Source organism: Triticum urartu, chromosome 7A (genome assembly GCF_056163025.1).
Source record: "Triticum urartu cultivar PI428250 chromosome 7A, HENAU_Tu73, whole genome shotgun sequence".
NCBI classification, from domain to species: Eukaryota; Viridiplantae; Streptophyta; class Magnoliopsida; order Poales; family Poaceae; genus Triticum; species Triticum urartu.
Window position 1 is genome coordinate 125,456,525 of NC_141879.1, and position 13,124 is coordinate 125,469,648.

The following is a 13,124-nucleotide window of genomic DNA, read 5'->3' on the forward strand; positions in this document are numbered from 1 at the left end:
ATATAAACCAAGTAAGACTCTTGTTTTTTTTAGGAAAAATCTATGCATGTGTTTTCTGAAGTTCTTTTATTTTCAGGGAAAGGTGCAGACAAGGAAAAAGTTCCTTGGTGATGTCTGAGGACGGGACAATACTGATAAAAATGGTACTATCAAGTCGAGAGATTAACAACTTCCTAAAAGTGACGTTATTATCAGAGTCCTCTAACCTCTGATATGTAAAAAAAACTGTAACAAGAAGCACAAGAGCAGAATGAGTAGAGCATGCCATTTCAGGGTTCAGATCGACATTCATCAGGCAGAATAGCATTGCAGTCCGAGAGAATACAACTTCCAACAAAATTTTCTATAGTCCACCAAACCAAGTACTTCACTCTTTTAGAACGACAAGATAACTTCAGCCATTCTGATTGTCAGGCTTCAGCTAGCAACAGAGCAGGATAATTCCAGTACAAATTTTGCAAACGCACCCAATCAAATCGTTCAGGATTCCGGATTAGTTCTCATGCGTTCTGGTATCAATGCAGAAACCTGGGGAGGTTAGGGGTTTTAGGACCTGTTCGCAAAATCATTACCAGCCCGACGTTTCTATTTGTCTCCGCAAGCTGAATTTCTGGTTTTCTGAATTCTCAGGGGCCTGGAGGACTCAGATTCAGAATCAATGTAAACAGCAAGGTCAATGTGCCTTGTGCCTCTTGGAGGCCCTGGAGCATTCAGCGGCAGAAATTTGATTGCTTTCTGGGTGCCCAACTTCAGTAGCAGCTGACGGCGAATCCTCTGTACCAAAATCCTGCTCACTTGACATGAAAACAACAGGTTGGTCAGCAACGAGGGCACCAAAAGGTGCATCCCCCATAACAGATCCTCCATGGCGGCGTAATTGCAGCAGGATATTAACCACATCTTCATCAGTTGGGTCGTAATGAAATATATCACCACCACCAGTGCTCTCTACCGTACCCAGTGCTGGACCCACTGAAGGATTGTGAAACTCTGCATCTATAACTGTTTGGAGCGGTGTGGCGGATACACCATCCCGCATTGTGCATTTCTGTGAGTTACAGTCCTTGCAGGTGAGTTCATTGACTGGTGGTGCTGAAGATGATGAAGCTCTGTTATTGACCTGGTTCTGAATAGTTTCAACCATTGTGCACATCTGCTTTGCAAGGACAGGCTGTAGTGCATTAAGGCATGCATCCATTGACGTCTTGTAAAATTCGGCGCACATCTCCTTCATCTTTGCCCTGAACTGAGACATGAAAATCATGACACATTGTTAGAAAAGAGTAGAGACAGCACATTGTTAGAAAACAGTAGATACTCCATATACTCACATCATCATCAGATGGGATAAGTCCGTCGATGAACTGAGCAACTCCATTTGGCAAAGAATGAGACGATGGAGTACATGATGGCTTTTCCATGAAACATGTTTTAGTTATGTCTTTGAACTGAAAAAGGGAAACCCAAAATGAGCAAGGTGAGTAAAAAAGGACAAAAAATTCTGATAAGCATAGAGAAACATGGAAACAGAGAAGAAAAAAAGAGATGGAAAAAGACATACAGAGAGTTTTAACTAACCTTTAGTTGTGCAAAATTTATATTGTCAAACGCGCTGATGGCTTTATCATCCCAAGCTGGTAACCGTGGGATGCAGTTGCGAATCTTTGTTCCTTTTAGATCGAGATAATCAAAGAACATTACCTACACCATGTCCATTACAAAAAGCATATATCAAGGAAAAACATCCACCTTCAAGAAATGATAATAAATTAAAGAATGCACATAGAAGATTTATGTAAGCGGCAATAACTCACCAAAGGAATCATCAAGCATCCTCCAAGAGAGATAGACTGCTCTTTACCTTTCATGGTTGGCTTGGACAAGGAGATCTGAAACTGTCTGATCTTTTCCACTAACCAGTCTAATGCAAAGCTGCACCAGTCATAGCTGGCGATATCATCAGTCTCAACAATGCCATTGAAATAGTCTGGGCTCGCACAGGAGTGGCTGGTTGGACACAGGAAGGTTGACAATAAAATGAGCATGAAGATTCTAAGGAACTTCTCATCAGGGAGGTCATCGGACAATAACTTCATCAAGTGTGAAATGCTAGGCCCAGTAGAATGTATTCCGGTGTCTTCAGCAATGACCCTCCTGGCCTCACTTGTTGCTATCTTGTCAATTAACCGGCCACCCAACGGTATGCCAAGAATCTGGTGGACTGTGAAAGGGTTTATCTCAAAGCTGCCAACATTTGGAACATTTACAGTTCGACTGTCACAATCAAACCAGATCGCTAGGCGAACTCCCAAATCCCTTGGCAACTGAGAGCAATTAATATCCAGCATTGTTCCAAATCCGCGAGCCCTGACCAAGTCCCTCTGTCTAGGAGTCAACTTCTTAATGATAGTCCGGATTTTTGGAAGAGATAACTTCGTGGTGATGGCCTGCACGGAGGGGGGAAATTTTCTTTAAGAAAGAAAGAGAGCTTATAGTAAAGAAAAAGAAAAGGCATAACCACCTGGCCTAGGGCTTTCCACTGCACAAAAAATCATATCTTGTATAATCGTCACTGACTTTAGATCACCGTTGACAAAAAAATGTTCATACGGTTTACAGTTACCTAATCCTAGTTTTTTTAGATGTTGCAGCCAAAGTCTTATTGAAAATGTTTTGACATTGACTGTGTCTAGAATGGCAGCTGCAAGGGGGCCGTACAGAGAAGATAAAATGAATACAATAACGTTCGTTGCACAAAAATGCCATGTATTTTTTTTCGATGCCCAGCCTGATAGGGTCCCCTAGTGGACTTACTGAAGCTGCGTGTGTTCCCAATAAACTCAAATTAGAGATATTTATGTGCCCCAAAAAATAGTGATGGAGGTGAGGAGGCCAAAGTCCTGATTGCTACAATGGCGATGAATGCTGTGTTGGGCATTGAACATGCTAGAGTGGAGAAACTTCATTTGTGCAGGACGTATGTGCGCAGGACAACCATTGTCCAATTTTGAACATACATGACTTCCATGCAAATAATAGCAGAAGACTATAAGAGGTGGAGTCCGGCTGAATGGAAAATTGTGAAGGCTTGCAAATAATAGCAGAAGACTATAAGAGGTGGAGTCCGGCTGCATGGAAAATTGTGAAGGCTTGTTTTGTTCGGTTCCGAAGAAAGAATCAAGGAAGAGATACAAAGAATTCCTATTCCTAAACCTTCACGTGGCCATCAGAAAATGTAGAACAACACCTTCACGTGGACATCAGAAAATGTGGAACAACAACAACTCATAGGGGCAGGCTAGAGTTGAAACCCATAAGATCTCGAAACCAACTCATGGTTCTGGCACATGGATAGCTAACTTCACACACCCCTGTCCATGGCTTGTTCAAATAGCAAGCGATAAAAATAAGTTTAGAGTTAATGTTTCTTTCTCTTCTAGGTAAAGAGAAGAACTGCAAGACTGGCACGAGGATTAAGATGGCGCATGGAGTCCAAGCTTTACTTGTTAGGTTCAGTTAGTAGTAGTAGCAAAATCTTTAAATTAGACATAAGATTGCTTCTTTCCATGTTGGTATGTGAGAGTTCCATATCGGTCAAAACGTGTGGGTCAAGATTAGAAAGTCGGCCGTAAACTATAAACAGCCAAGGTGTGTGCCATGTAAGACATGTTATGTTTGATTAATAGACACCATGTGTTTGTGGGTTAAAGTCCTCTTCTACAGTTCCGGGAAAGCTATGTAAAAATTCCCAAGTTTCAGAATCCATGCATAAGCCTCTCCCGCGGTGTGAGATTACAAGGTGACACTATATGGTCTGTCCATGTTATTCCTTCGATTCGAGGGGTCGGGTGTTGTTTCCTCGGGGATTTGCAAAGACCATTTAAAATCTAGCAACCACTAGTGAGTATGGAGGAGATCAGGAGAGTTCCCGAAAGATTGGGCTAACATTGAATCGAGCCTCTCCTCAAGGTCTGATCCGCATCATAACCAGCAACGGTGGAAACATTATGTATCTTTGTGTCTTTTTCAATCACATCTTTTAAGCACAACGTACACATGTGTTAAGATGGTGCCTTTTGTTTCCATTTTTATTTAACAAAATAAGAAACAGCAAGCTTAGCATTACTTAGAACCTCCCAATTGATCCTACAATGCTAGGTGAATTGTCCCTTTTAGCCTTTGTTTAACCTCAGCAATGCGGATGCTATAGGGCTTTGATTAAAAGAAAGGCTTTTTGAGTAATTTAAAGAGAGAAACTAATGTTAGGGAATCAAACCAAGTCCTAGCGAAAAATTTAAAAACTCATCATGATTTTTTGTAGGCAAGGGCGAAAACGGTTGTTCAGTGAAAATCTGGAAACTTTCCCTCCTAACCATCAGATCTAAAATGGATGGATTCTGCGCACAGCAGCTCCGGCATGAGACTCAGCCAAGGCGCGGAGCTGATTTGGACTTTGCAACAATGGTGAACGGTTGGAAGTGAGATTGGATCACTATTGCAGTATTGCCTCTCGGAGTTGCAGATAATACTTTGTTTGAAATCTGTCCCAGGGAGCCAGCTTCTTCCAATCAATCTGAACCCTCGAGAGCTTCTTGCAATCAATTTCAGTTTCAAGGAAATTAGGGGCTACGACTGCAAGCTCCTGAGTAAAAGAACTTGCAGGTCAGTTTAAAGGCAAATAGAGTCTAATTCCAATGAGGTTTCTTAGGTTCTAATAAAACGGCCGAAGTCTGAACTCTGATGTCATGAATCATGATACACAGTAAAAAAAATCAGATTCATGACACGATTAGCTCACATTGCCGAACTGACTCTACAACAAGTAGCAAACAAGGGAGAAATTGAGCAGAGATATGAACTCTAGGTGCAGATCTCAACTAATTAAAGAAAGCAACTAAGTTAGTTTTCCGCAGAGGGGTTCCTGAGCCGTCTCATGGTCTGCAGCATGTGGGGGCAGGGGCCTGCTGTGGTGTCCCTCGGAAGCAGTCGAGAGAGCGAGCCAGCAAGGGCGTGTGCAGCAAGGAAGATCACATATTGTTTTGAAATCCCCCGCCATGTAGCACTTGCTCGCCAGCCATCGCCGCTTTCAAGAATTGCCATTCTGCGAGTTGGCCGGGCATCAAGACATAGCCCCAAAAGCAGGACTGGAAAGTGGTGGGCTCAAGCTCATTGCTCGGCGTCGCGAGAGCAGGGTCCCTGTTGAGCTCTGGCGGTGATGTGTTTTGACAGGGATTAGAGCGGATCGGAGGCAGGAGATGAAGTTGTACAACCAGATTAAGACATGTGAGGGGGGTTTTGTGAAGGGTTTTAAGTGGCTAAGGGGTATCCCACCTCTTATGTAATACAGTCATTTTAGATCTGATGGTTAGAAGGGAAAGTTTCCAGATTTTCACTGAACAACAGTTTTCACCCGATACATTGCCTTTTTTGAAAGCTTAGTACATATTTCACAAAAACTTGTGCAGAAAATGGTTTGGTAGCTGTAATGTTTTCATTTGTGTTGGGCTGACCACCTGGCCTAGGGCTTTCCACTGCACAAAAAACGCATAACCCACCTGGCCAAGGGCTTTCCACTGCACAGAAAAGCAAATCCTGTATAATCGTCATTAACTTTAGATCACTGTTGACAAAAAATATTAATATGTTTTCAATTACCTAATCCTAGTTTTTTACAGCCAAAGTTTTATTGAAAATGTTTGACTTTGACTGTGTATAGAATGTCAGCTGCAAGGGGGCTGCAAAGAGTAGACCAAATGAATAAAATAAGGTTCGTTGCACAAAAATGCCATGTATTTCTTTTCGATACCCAACCTGATATAGCGTCCCCTAGTGGACTTACTGAAGCTGTGGGTGCTCCCAATAAACTCAAAATTAGAGTTATTTATGTGCCAAAAAAAATAGTTTAGTGATGGAGGTGAGGAGGCCAAAGTCCTGACTGCTATGATGGCTATGCATGCTGTGTGGTGCATCGAACATGCTAGAGTGAAGAAGACTTCGTTTGTGCATGACGTATACGCAAAGGACAACCAGTTTCCAATTTTGAACATATGTGGCTTCCATGCAAATAGCAGAATACTATAAGAGACAGAATCCAGCTGCATGAAAACTTACGAAGGCTTGATTTTTTCTGTTCCAAAGAAAGAATCAAGGAAGAGATACAAAGAACTCCTATTCCTACACCTTCACGTGGACATTAGAAAATGTGGATCGCTTGTTCAAATAGAAGTGATCAAAATAAGATTAGAGTTATTGCTTATTTTTCTTATAGGTAAAGAGAAGAACTGCAAGACTGACACGAGGTTCTCTCAACTCATTCTCTTTATGCAATTTTGGGTGGAGGCCGCCTATCATGTGAGATTAAGATGGTGCATGGAGCCCAAGCTTTACTTGATAGCTTCATTTAGTAGTAGTAGCGGAATATTTAGATAAGATTGCTTCTTTCCATGTTGGTACGCGAGAATACCTTATCGGTCAAAACGTGTGTGTCAAGATTAGAAAGTCGGCTGTACACTATAAACAGCCAAGGTGTGTACCATGTAAGACAGGTTATATTTGATTAATAGACACCAAGTGTTTTGGGGGTTAAAGTCCTCTTATACAGTTCTGGGAAAGCTATGTAAAAATTCCCAAGTTTCTAGAAGAATCCATGAAAAAGCCTCTACCACAGTGTGAGATTACAAGGTGACACTATATGGTTTGTCCATGTTAATCCTTCGTTTCGAGGGGTCAGTGTGTTGTTTCCTCGGGGATTTGCGAACACCATTTAAAATCTGGCAACTGCTACTTGTTGGTATGTAGGAGAGTGCTGCGAAAGATTGGGCTAACCACGGGCTAACAATGAATCGAGCCTCACCTCAAGGTCTGATCTGCAACAAAACCAGCTATGGCGGAAACATTATGTATATTTGTGTATTTTTCAATCACGTCTCTTAAGCACAACATACACATTTGTTAAGATGGTGCCTTCTGTTTCAATTTTTTATTCAACAAAATAAGAAACAACAAGCTTAGCATTACTTAGTACCTCCCAGTTGACCTTATGATGTTAGGTGAATTGTCCCTTTTAGCCTTTGTCTAAACTCAACGATGCAGATGCTATAGGGCTTTGATTAAAAAGAAGTCTTTTGAGTATTTTAAAGAAGAGAAAAACTAATGAGAGGACGCAAACTAAGTCCTAGCGAAAAATGTAAAAACACATCATGATTTTTTGAAAGCACAATAGATATTTCCCATTAGCTTGTAAATGGCTGATAGCTGCAGTTTTTCATTCGTGTCATCTGACAAAAACAAGATGCCTTTCAAAATATGGTGTGTTGAAAGATGCAAACTAATTTTTTTGAGACTTGGTTTGGGAGTGATCAACACCAAGATAATGAATTGGTGTCTTATTGAAAAGTGGGCATGGAAAATTAACCGGTCAAGGGGGCCTCTGGCTTCAGATACTTAGGAATAAATACCTTCCGAACAAGGGGATTGAGATTAATGCAAATGTGAAGCCGACGCAATTTGCAGAAGCTGTTGGGAAAGTCCAACACCTTCTCGGGTTGGGGTCGAGATTTCAGGTTGGCAATGGGCAACTGGCCCAATTTTGGTGGGATGTTTGGATTAGGGACATGCCTCTATGAGAATCATACCCTAGGCTCTTCGCCGTCAGTGATGCCCCAGACGCCAGGGTGGCAGATATGTAGGATGGTAGTTGTTGGAAACCAGGGTTTAGGTGATCTCTAGGCCACATGGAAGCGACGGATTGGCAAAGCCTTAGGCGCGACTTGGAGAGTGTCCATATTAATCAGGACAGGGACGAGGTATCTTCGCGTCTTGAGCTGTCCAGTTTTTTTTTTCACGGACTCTCTATACCGAGAGATATTTAAGGCAGTACCTAGGTGGGGCGCGTGTGGGCTGTGGAAGGCTAGGATTCTGGCTAAGGCCAAGATTTTCCTCTAGCAAGTGGCTGGAATCAAATCCCCGGCCGTGACCAAGTTCTTAGGCGACATGGTCCGGGTAATGGAAAGTGTATGTGGTGCGGCAACGATGAGTCATGCAACCTTATTCTTTTTCGCTGCATCGTGGCTCGATTTATGTGGAGTGTTATTCGGGATGCCACGGGATGCTCGTGGAACCCTGCCGGATTTGCGGACTTTCATCGTCTTATTCAACATATGGATGGCTCGCAACAAAGCATTGATGGCGGGACACGTTTTTAAACACTCGAGTGATCTTGTGTACAAAAATGTCGTGTTGTTGTAGCTATGGAGACTCTTGGGGCGTTCACGGGATTGACAGCGTCTTGATCTTTTTATCAGTAGGATTCGCTCAAGGTGCCAAGTCCTTCGAGCCACTTCATGACGAAACCACAATGGCTAGGGAGTAAGCCTCGCACGTGCTGGAGGTGGTGTTGAAGGTCCGAGTGTGACCGCTTTGTTCTTCTTCTCGGTATTCGCATGCACTGTGTCACTATGTCTGGCCTGCGGCCTTGTATCGAGACTTTTTTAGCTTCTCTCGTACTCGAACTTGTTGTTCACTTGTAAGAGCCTCATCTTAAGGCTGGGCAATCGCCTCTCTTTTAAATAAAACTTGGTTAGCAAACTTTTGGAAGCTCATTTCATAAGATTTTAAAAGCTCATAAAAATACTTGAAATGCATCAACTTTGTGAAAGTACATCCTTTTTTAAGTGAATCTGAAAATGTTGAAAGCTCGCTACATAATTTCTGAAAAGCATATCCAACAGTAGTTGACTGTTGCATCTTTTCTATTTCTTTGTTGTTGAGCATGAAACAGTAGATCTAGACTTTCAGAAACTGGTGTGTGGGAAGATGTGTGAATTTTTGCTCGAAAATGATTAGCAAATATCCAAAAATACGTCTCATATCTTTTTAAAAGCTCTTCCCCCAAAAAAAGTCAATCGCTGCTTTCTTTAAGTATATCTCCAAATTTTGGGAACATCTCGAAACAATTTTCTGAGACTGCAAAATAATCAGAAAAGCGAAGAAAAAAAGGAATAGTACAAAAGTGGTTCCCGAAATTTCACAATTAGCATCCCGTTTTCACCAAGGATTTTTTTAGAAAGAAGGCCCTACCCATTTTAAAAGTGAACGATTAAGAAAAAGCAGCACACAATCATTTGTGTGGCTTCTGTGCTCACTAGTAAAGTAGTAATACGCTTCCCAATCGAACTAAAACCACTTGTTGTTACTCAGCCTAACTCTCCCACCAATGATGAATTCAGTTTATTCATGTATCATGTAAAATTCCACATAAAGTACCCATCATTGTACAAATACAGGAAATGTTTCACATGCAAAAGAATGTTTGCATAAACACCAGTTGAACATGTATATATATTCTAAAGCGATCGTAAACTTATGTCCTAGGGCTGAATAACACACAGAGCATACCTTGCCATGTATCACATCACCTATAGTCTCTCGTGATCTGCTTGAGCGACTATCGGACGCACCAGTAAATCTTAGATGCACCATCTTGTGTTGCGCCCTCTGTTTCAAGAAATAAAGGAGTTCAGGAAACAAGACTATATTAAGTATGTATTATATTCCTGCCATAACGAAGATTCATGGGAATTTTGCCCAAAACATGCATTGTTTGGAATCTGATTACTCATGGGCTGAGATCACCAAACATCTAATTACTCATTAGCAAGTTTTCTAGCTACGGGTCACTGCTCAGGAGAAAGCCAGCCGTTCCTTTCCAACAGCCACATTGAGCTGTCAGATTTCCATTTCAGACATTATGCCGACTTGTGCTGGCTCTCAAAACTGAAACAAGGACAAAAAGAAGAACTTGCCACAAACAGAGGTTTAAATCAACTTTTATAAGAATTCACACCACCTTTCAACAAGTCTGAACTGTACGCCACGAGATTTCAGACAAAATAAACGAAACTGTACTTCAAATTAAATTACGTGAAGTTTCAGAAACTTAGGATGAACTTCCAGAAGAAAAAAACATTTTAGCAAACTTATCATGCTAATTTCCAGCAATGTTTTAGCAGATTTCCAGAGATCCGGGACCCAATTTCTCAATAAAACAGTATGCACCAAAATTCAACAGAACACTTTCAACTTTCCACTAATGCACTTGCAACTTCCTGCTAATGTCAAACACTGGATCCACCAAAAAATCGAGATCTCAACAACCGATTGCCAGATTTCGGTGAAATTAATCGCAGCTTTGTACCAAAAAGAGCAACAAATCGCACGAGAAGTCAGAGGTAATTAAACCCTAGATCTTGCTGTATTTCCTCCTCTTGCGGTGCCAGGGTGGAAACGAGACGGCCCCCTTCGTGACAGGAACAGCGTAGGCGCAAAGCCGCTGCCTCGACGGCTCCCGCTCTCGTCGGAGACGAGCGGCAGCAGCCGGAAAGGTCGATGGCGGAACCAGTGTGTGTTGTGTTTGTGGGTTGGTGAGTGGGGTGGGATCACGGTGTGTACCTAGATCCGGCGCAGCCGGAGCGGTGGCGCCCCGTGAGAGGGGCGGCGCCGGCGGCTGGAGCTGCCGCGGCGGCGTGGTTGGGCGGTGCAGAGGAAAGCAGGTGGAAAACTGGAGATGCGAGCAAGGGAGGTAGATGGGAAATGGAAAGCGTGACACACACAAGTGAAATGGGCCCGAGGGTTTGCCGCTTGGGGCTTGATAAATATTTATTATTAATAACAAAATCGAGCATAATATCTTCTTTCTACCCGTAAGTATAAGTACAAAATACTCCACTTTAATGTTTCATGTGTGTTAGAGATATACAGTATATATCTATCTATCTCTATTATTAAAGCCGTGCAAAAAAATCTCTATTATTAAAGGTGTATACGTACATCGTTTCGTCCTGTGAACCGAACCAACCTCCCGCTTTCGGGTTTTCAAGGCTTTCCTCGCCTCAACCTATCACGACCCCACAGACAACGCACAAAAAAGCAAACCGAAAAACCTGTCTGAAACATACGAACGTGTCCCTCTTTCTCGCTTGAGCGAAAACTACGCACTCCCTCGACCCATATGCATCGTCAGGCAGCCGCATCTTCTCCCATTCCTACCCCTCGCCTCGCATTGTACCCGGTCTTCTATAGGGTTCCAGTCTTACCTATACATCGACTCATGCTCTCTCGCGTATTCACCCACTCTTGCATGCTCTGCATATTCATGTTATACTCATTGCCATTAATTTAGTGTGTGTGCTAAGGGAGACATATTTTTTTAGTAAATCGAAGCATAATATCAACCAATGCAACGACAATGGAAGTGCCATGAAATTAGAAGACATGCTTTTTGAGGAGGTATTTTGCAAACATATTACCAAAGTTGCGGTGGTAAACCAACAGGGCACATGTGTGGATCAAAGCTTGTGTTGTACGGATAAAGACTCTGGTAACTCGATTGACGCATTTTCAATGTTTAAATATGCATTTACGTAGTCGTAGGACAACCTTGCAACTCTCAAATACCTTTATATATTTGGACTTTCGATGCATCACTCATAAACACGGATGAGGTAGTTGGACTAGCATTGATACTGATGGCAAAGACACTGCGTCACTTTGATTTGTAAGATTCTAAAAACTAGAGTTAGGAATAATGTGAAATCCTCCTAAAAGGGAAAATCATTTTGAATATTTGGAGATTTTGGTTTATTTAACTGCATCACAAGCGGAACGGGAGGATTGTTTCCAGGTGGTTTGAGCGAATGAAAACACTCGCACAAAATGTAGTGCCAAAGAATTCATAGGGGAAAATTATGGGATGCGGTCACACAAATCAAAGAACTCATTTTTGCTAAAAGAAAATAGGAAAATTTCTAATGATTCCAGTTCTTCAAGATTTATATGTAAATCCTTTGAATGCAGTAGGCCCTTTAAATCTATTGCTAGTGTAATTGAAATAGTTTGTTTCCACTTTTCTATCAATAATTGAATAAAAAAGCCCTTAGCACACACATACATATAGGCGATGTTGGGGGCAATGGCAAAATATGCTTATGAAAGAGTGAAGAGCAGAAACCAACAGGTCCAAATGGCTGATGTGGATATGGATGCTCCAAGTCTTTCTCATGGCTTTGCTTGGAGCTTGGTCTAACTTGGCACAATATGTTGCGATGCGATGAAAAGTCAATCATGGACAGTAGTTTCTGGAACAACGGTTACCCGAGGAAGAGAAAAATCACAAAAGAAAAGGAAGAGTGTATGTGGTACTATTTTGATTCTATGGGATACTTAGCATTGGTACATTGCAAAATGATATTATTCCATCAATGTAAACTATATTAGCAAAAAATGTCTTTGTTGGGATACTGCGTAGAACACCAACAAAACAAACCTTGTAAATTTTAAATAATTTTTGTTATGTTAATGAAATGTAAATATATTTCTGTCATGTTAATGGAATGTGCCTTATGCATGCACAATTACAGTAGCTGCTTTATTATTAGGGATTTATTATTTAATAACAAAATCAAGCATAATATCTTCTTTCTACCCATAAGTATAAGTACAAAATACTCCACTTTTAGGTGTGTTAGAGATATACAGTATATATCTATCTATCTCTATTATTAAAGCCATGTAAAAAAATCTCTATTGTTAAAGGTGTATACGTACGTCGTTTGGTCCTATCATCCCACCTCTGGGTCGATTGCCCTCCCTCCTCCATCGATATTCCTTGAACCTAACCCACCTCCCGCTTTCGTTTTTTCAAGGCTTTCCTCGCCTCAACCTCTCACGACCCCGCAGACAACGCAAAAAAAAGCCAACCGAAAAACCCGTCTGAAACATGCGGATGTGTCCCTCATTCTCGCTCAAGCGAAAACTACGCACTCCCTCGATCGATATGCATCGTCAGGCAGCCGCACCCTCTCCCATTCCTACCCCTCGCCTCGCATCGTACCCGGTCTTTTATAGGGTTCCAGTCTTACCTATATGACGACTCATGCTCTCTCGCTATTCACCCACTCTTGCATGCTCTGCGTATTCATGTTATACTCGTCGCCATTAATTTTGTGTGTGTGCTAAGGGAGACATTTTTTTAGTAAATCGAAGCATAATATCAACCAATGTAGCGACACTGGAAGAGCCATGAAATTAGAAGACATGTTTTTTTAGGAGGTATTTTGCAAACATAT

At 41.8% G+C, this 13,124-nt stretch overlaps 1 protein-coding gene across 2 annotated transcripts; it reads right to left on the bottom strand.

The window, feature by feature from the left end:
- Positions 1-242: 242 nt before the first annotated feature.
- Positions 243-10,617, bottom strand: LOC125528780 (uncharacterized). Of its 2 annotated transcripts, none has more exons than XM_087536871.1 (6): positions 10,450-10,617; positions 9,397-9,495; positions 1,815-2,447; positions 1,579-1,701; positions 1,332-1,448; positions 243-1,246 (listed from the first exon to the last, which is right to left on the bottom strand). In XM_087536871.1, exons 2-6 carry the CDS (start codon positions 9,478-9,480, stop codon positions 674-676), a joined length of 1,530 nt encoding a protein of 509 aa, XP_087392997.1. In that variant the 5' UTR covers positions 9,481-9,495; positions 10,450-10,617; the 3' UTR covers positions 243-673. The 2 variants fall into 2 exon arrangements, with proteins under 2 accessions (XP_087392997.1, XP_048549176.1); XM_048693219.2 differs by having other exon boundaries at positions 10,240-10,617.
- Between the last annotated feature and the right edge of the window lie 2,507 nt (positions 10,618-13,124).

Coding starts and splice junctions, on each gene's coding strand:
- LOC125528780 (XM_087536871.1), bottom strand. CDS start 9,480: ATGGTGCATCTAAGATTTACTGGTGCGTCCGATAGTCGCTCAAGCAGA. Junction 1,449..1,578: donor TAAATTTTGCACAACTAAAG/GTTAGTTAAAAC, acceptor TCCCTTTTTCAG/TTCAAAGACATAACTAAAAC. Junction 1,247..1,331: donor TTATCCCATCTGATGATGAT/GTGAGTATATGG, acceptor TTCATGTCTCAG/TTCAGGGCAAAGATGAAGGA.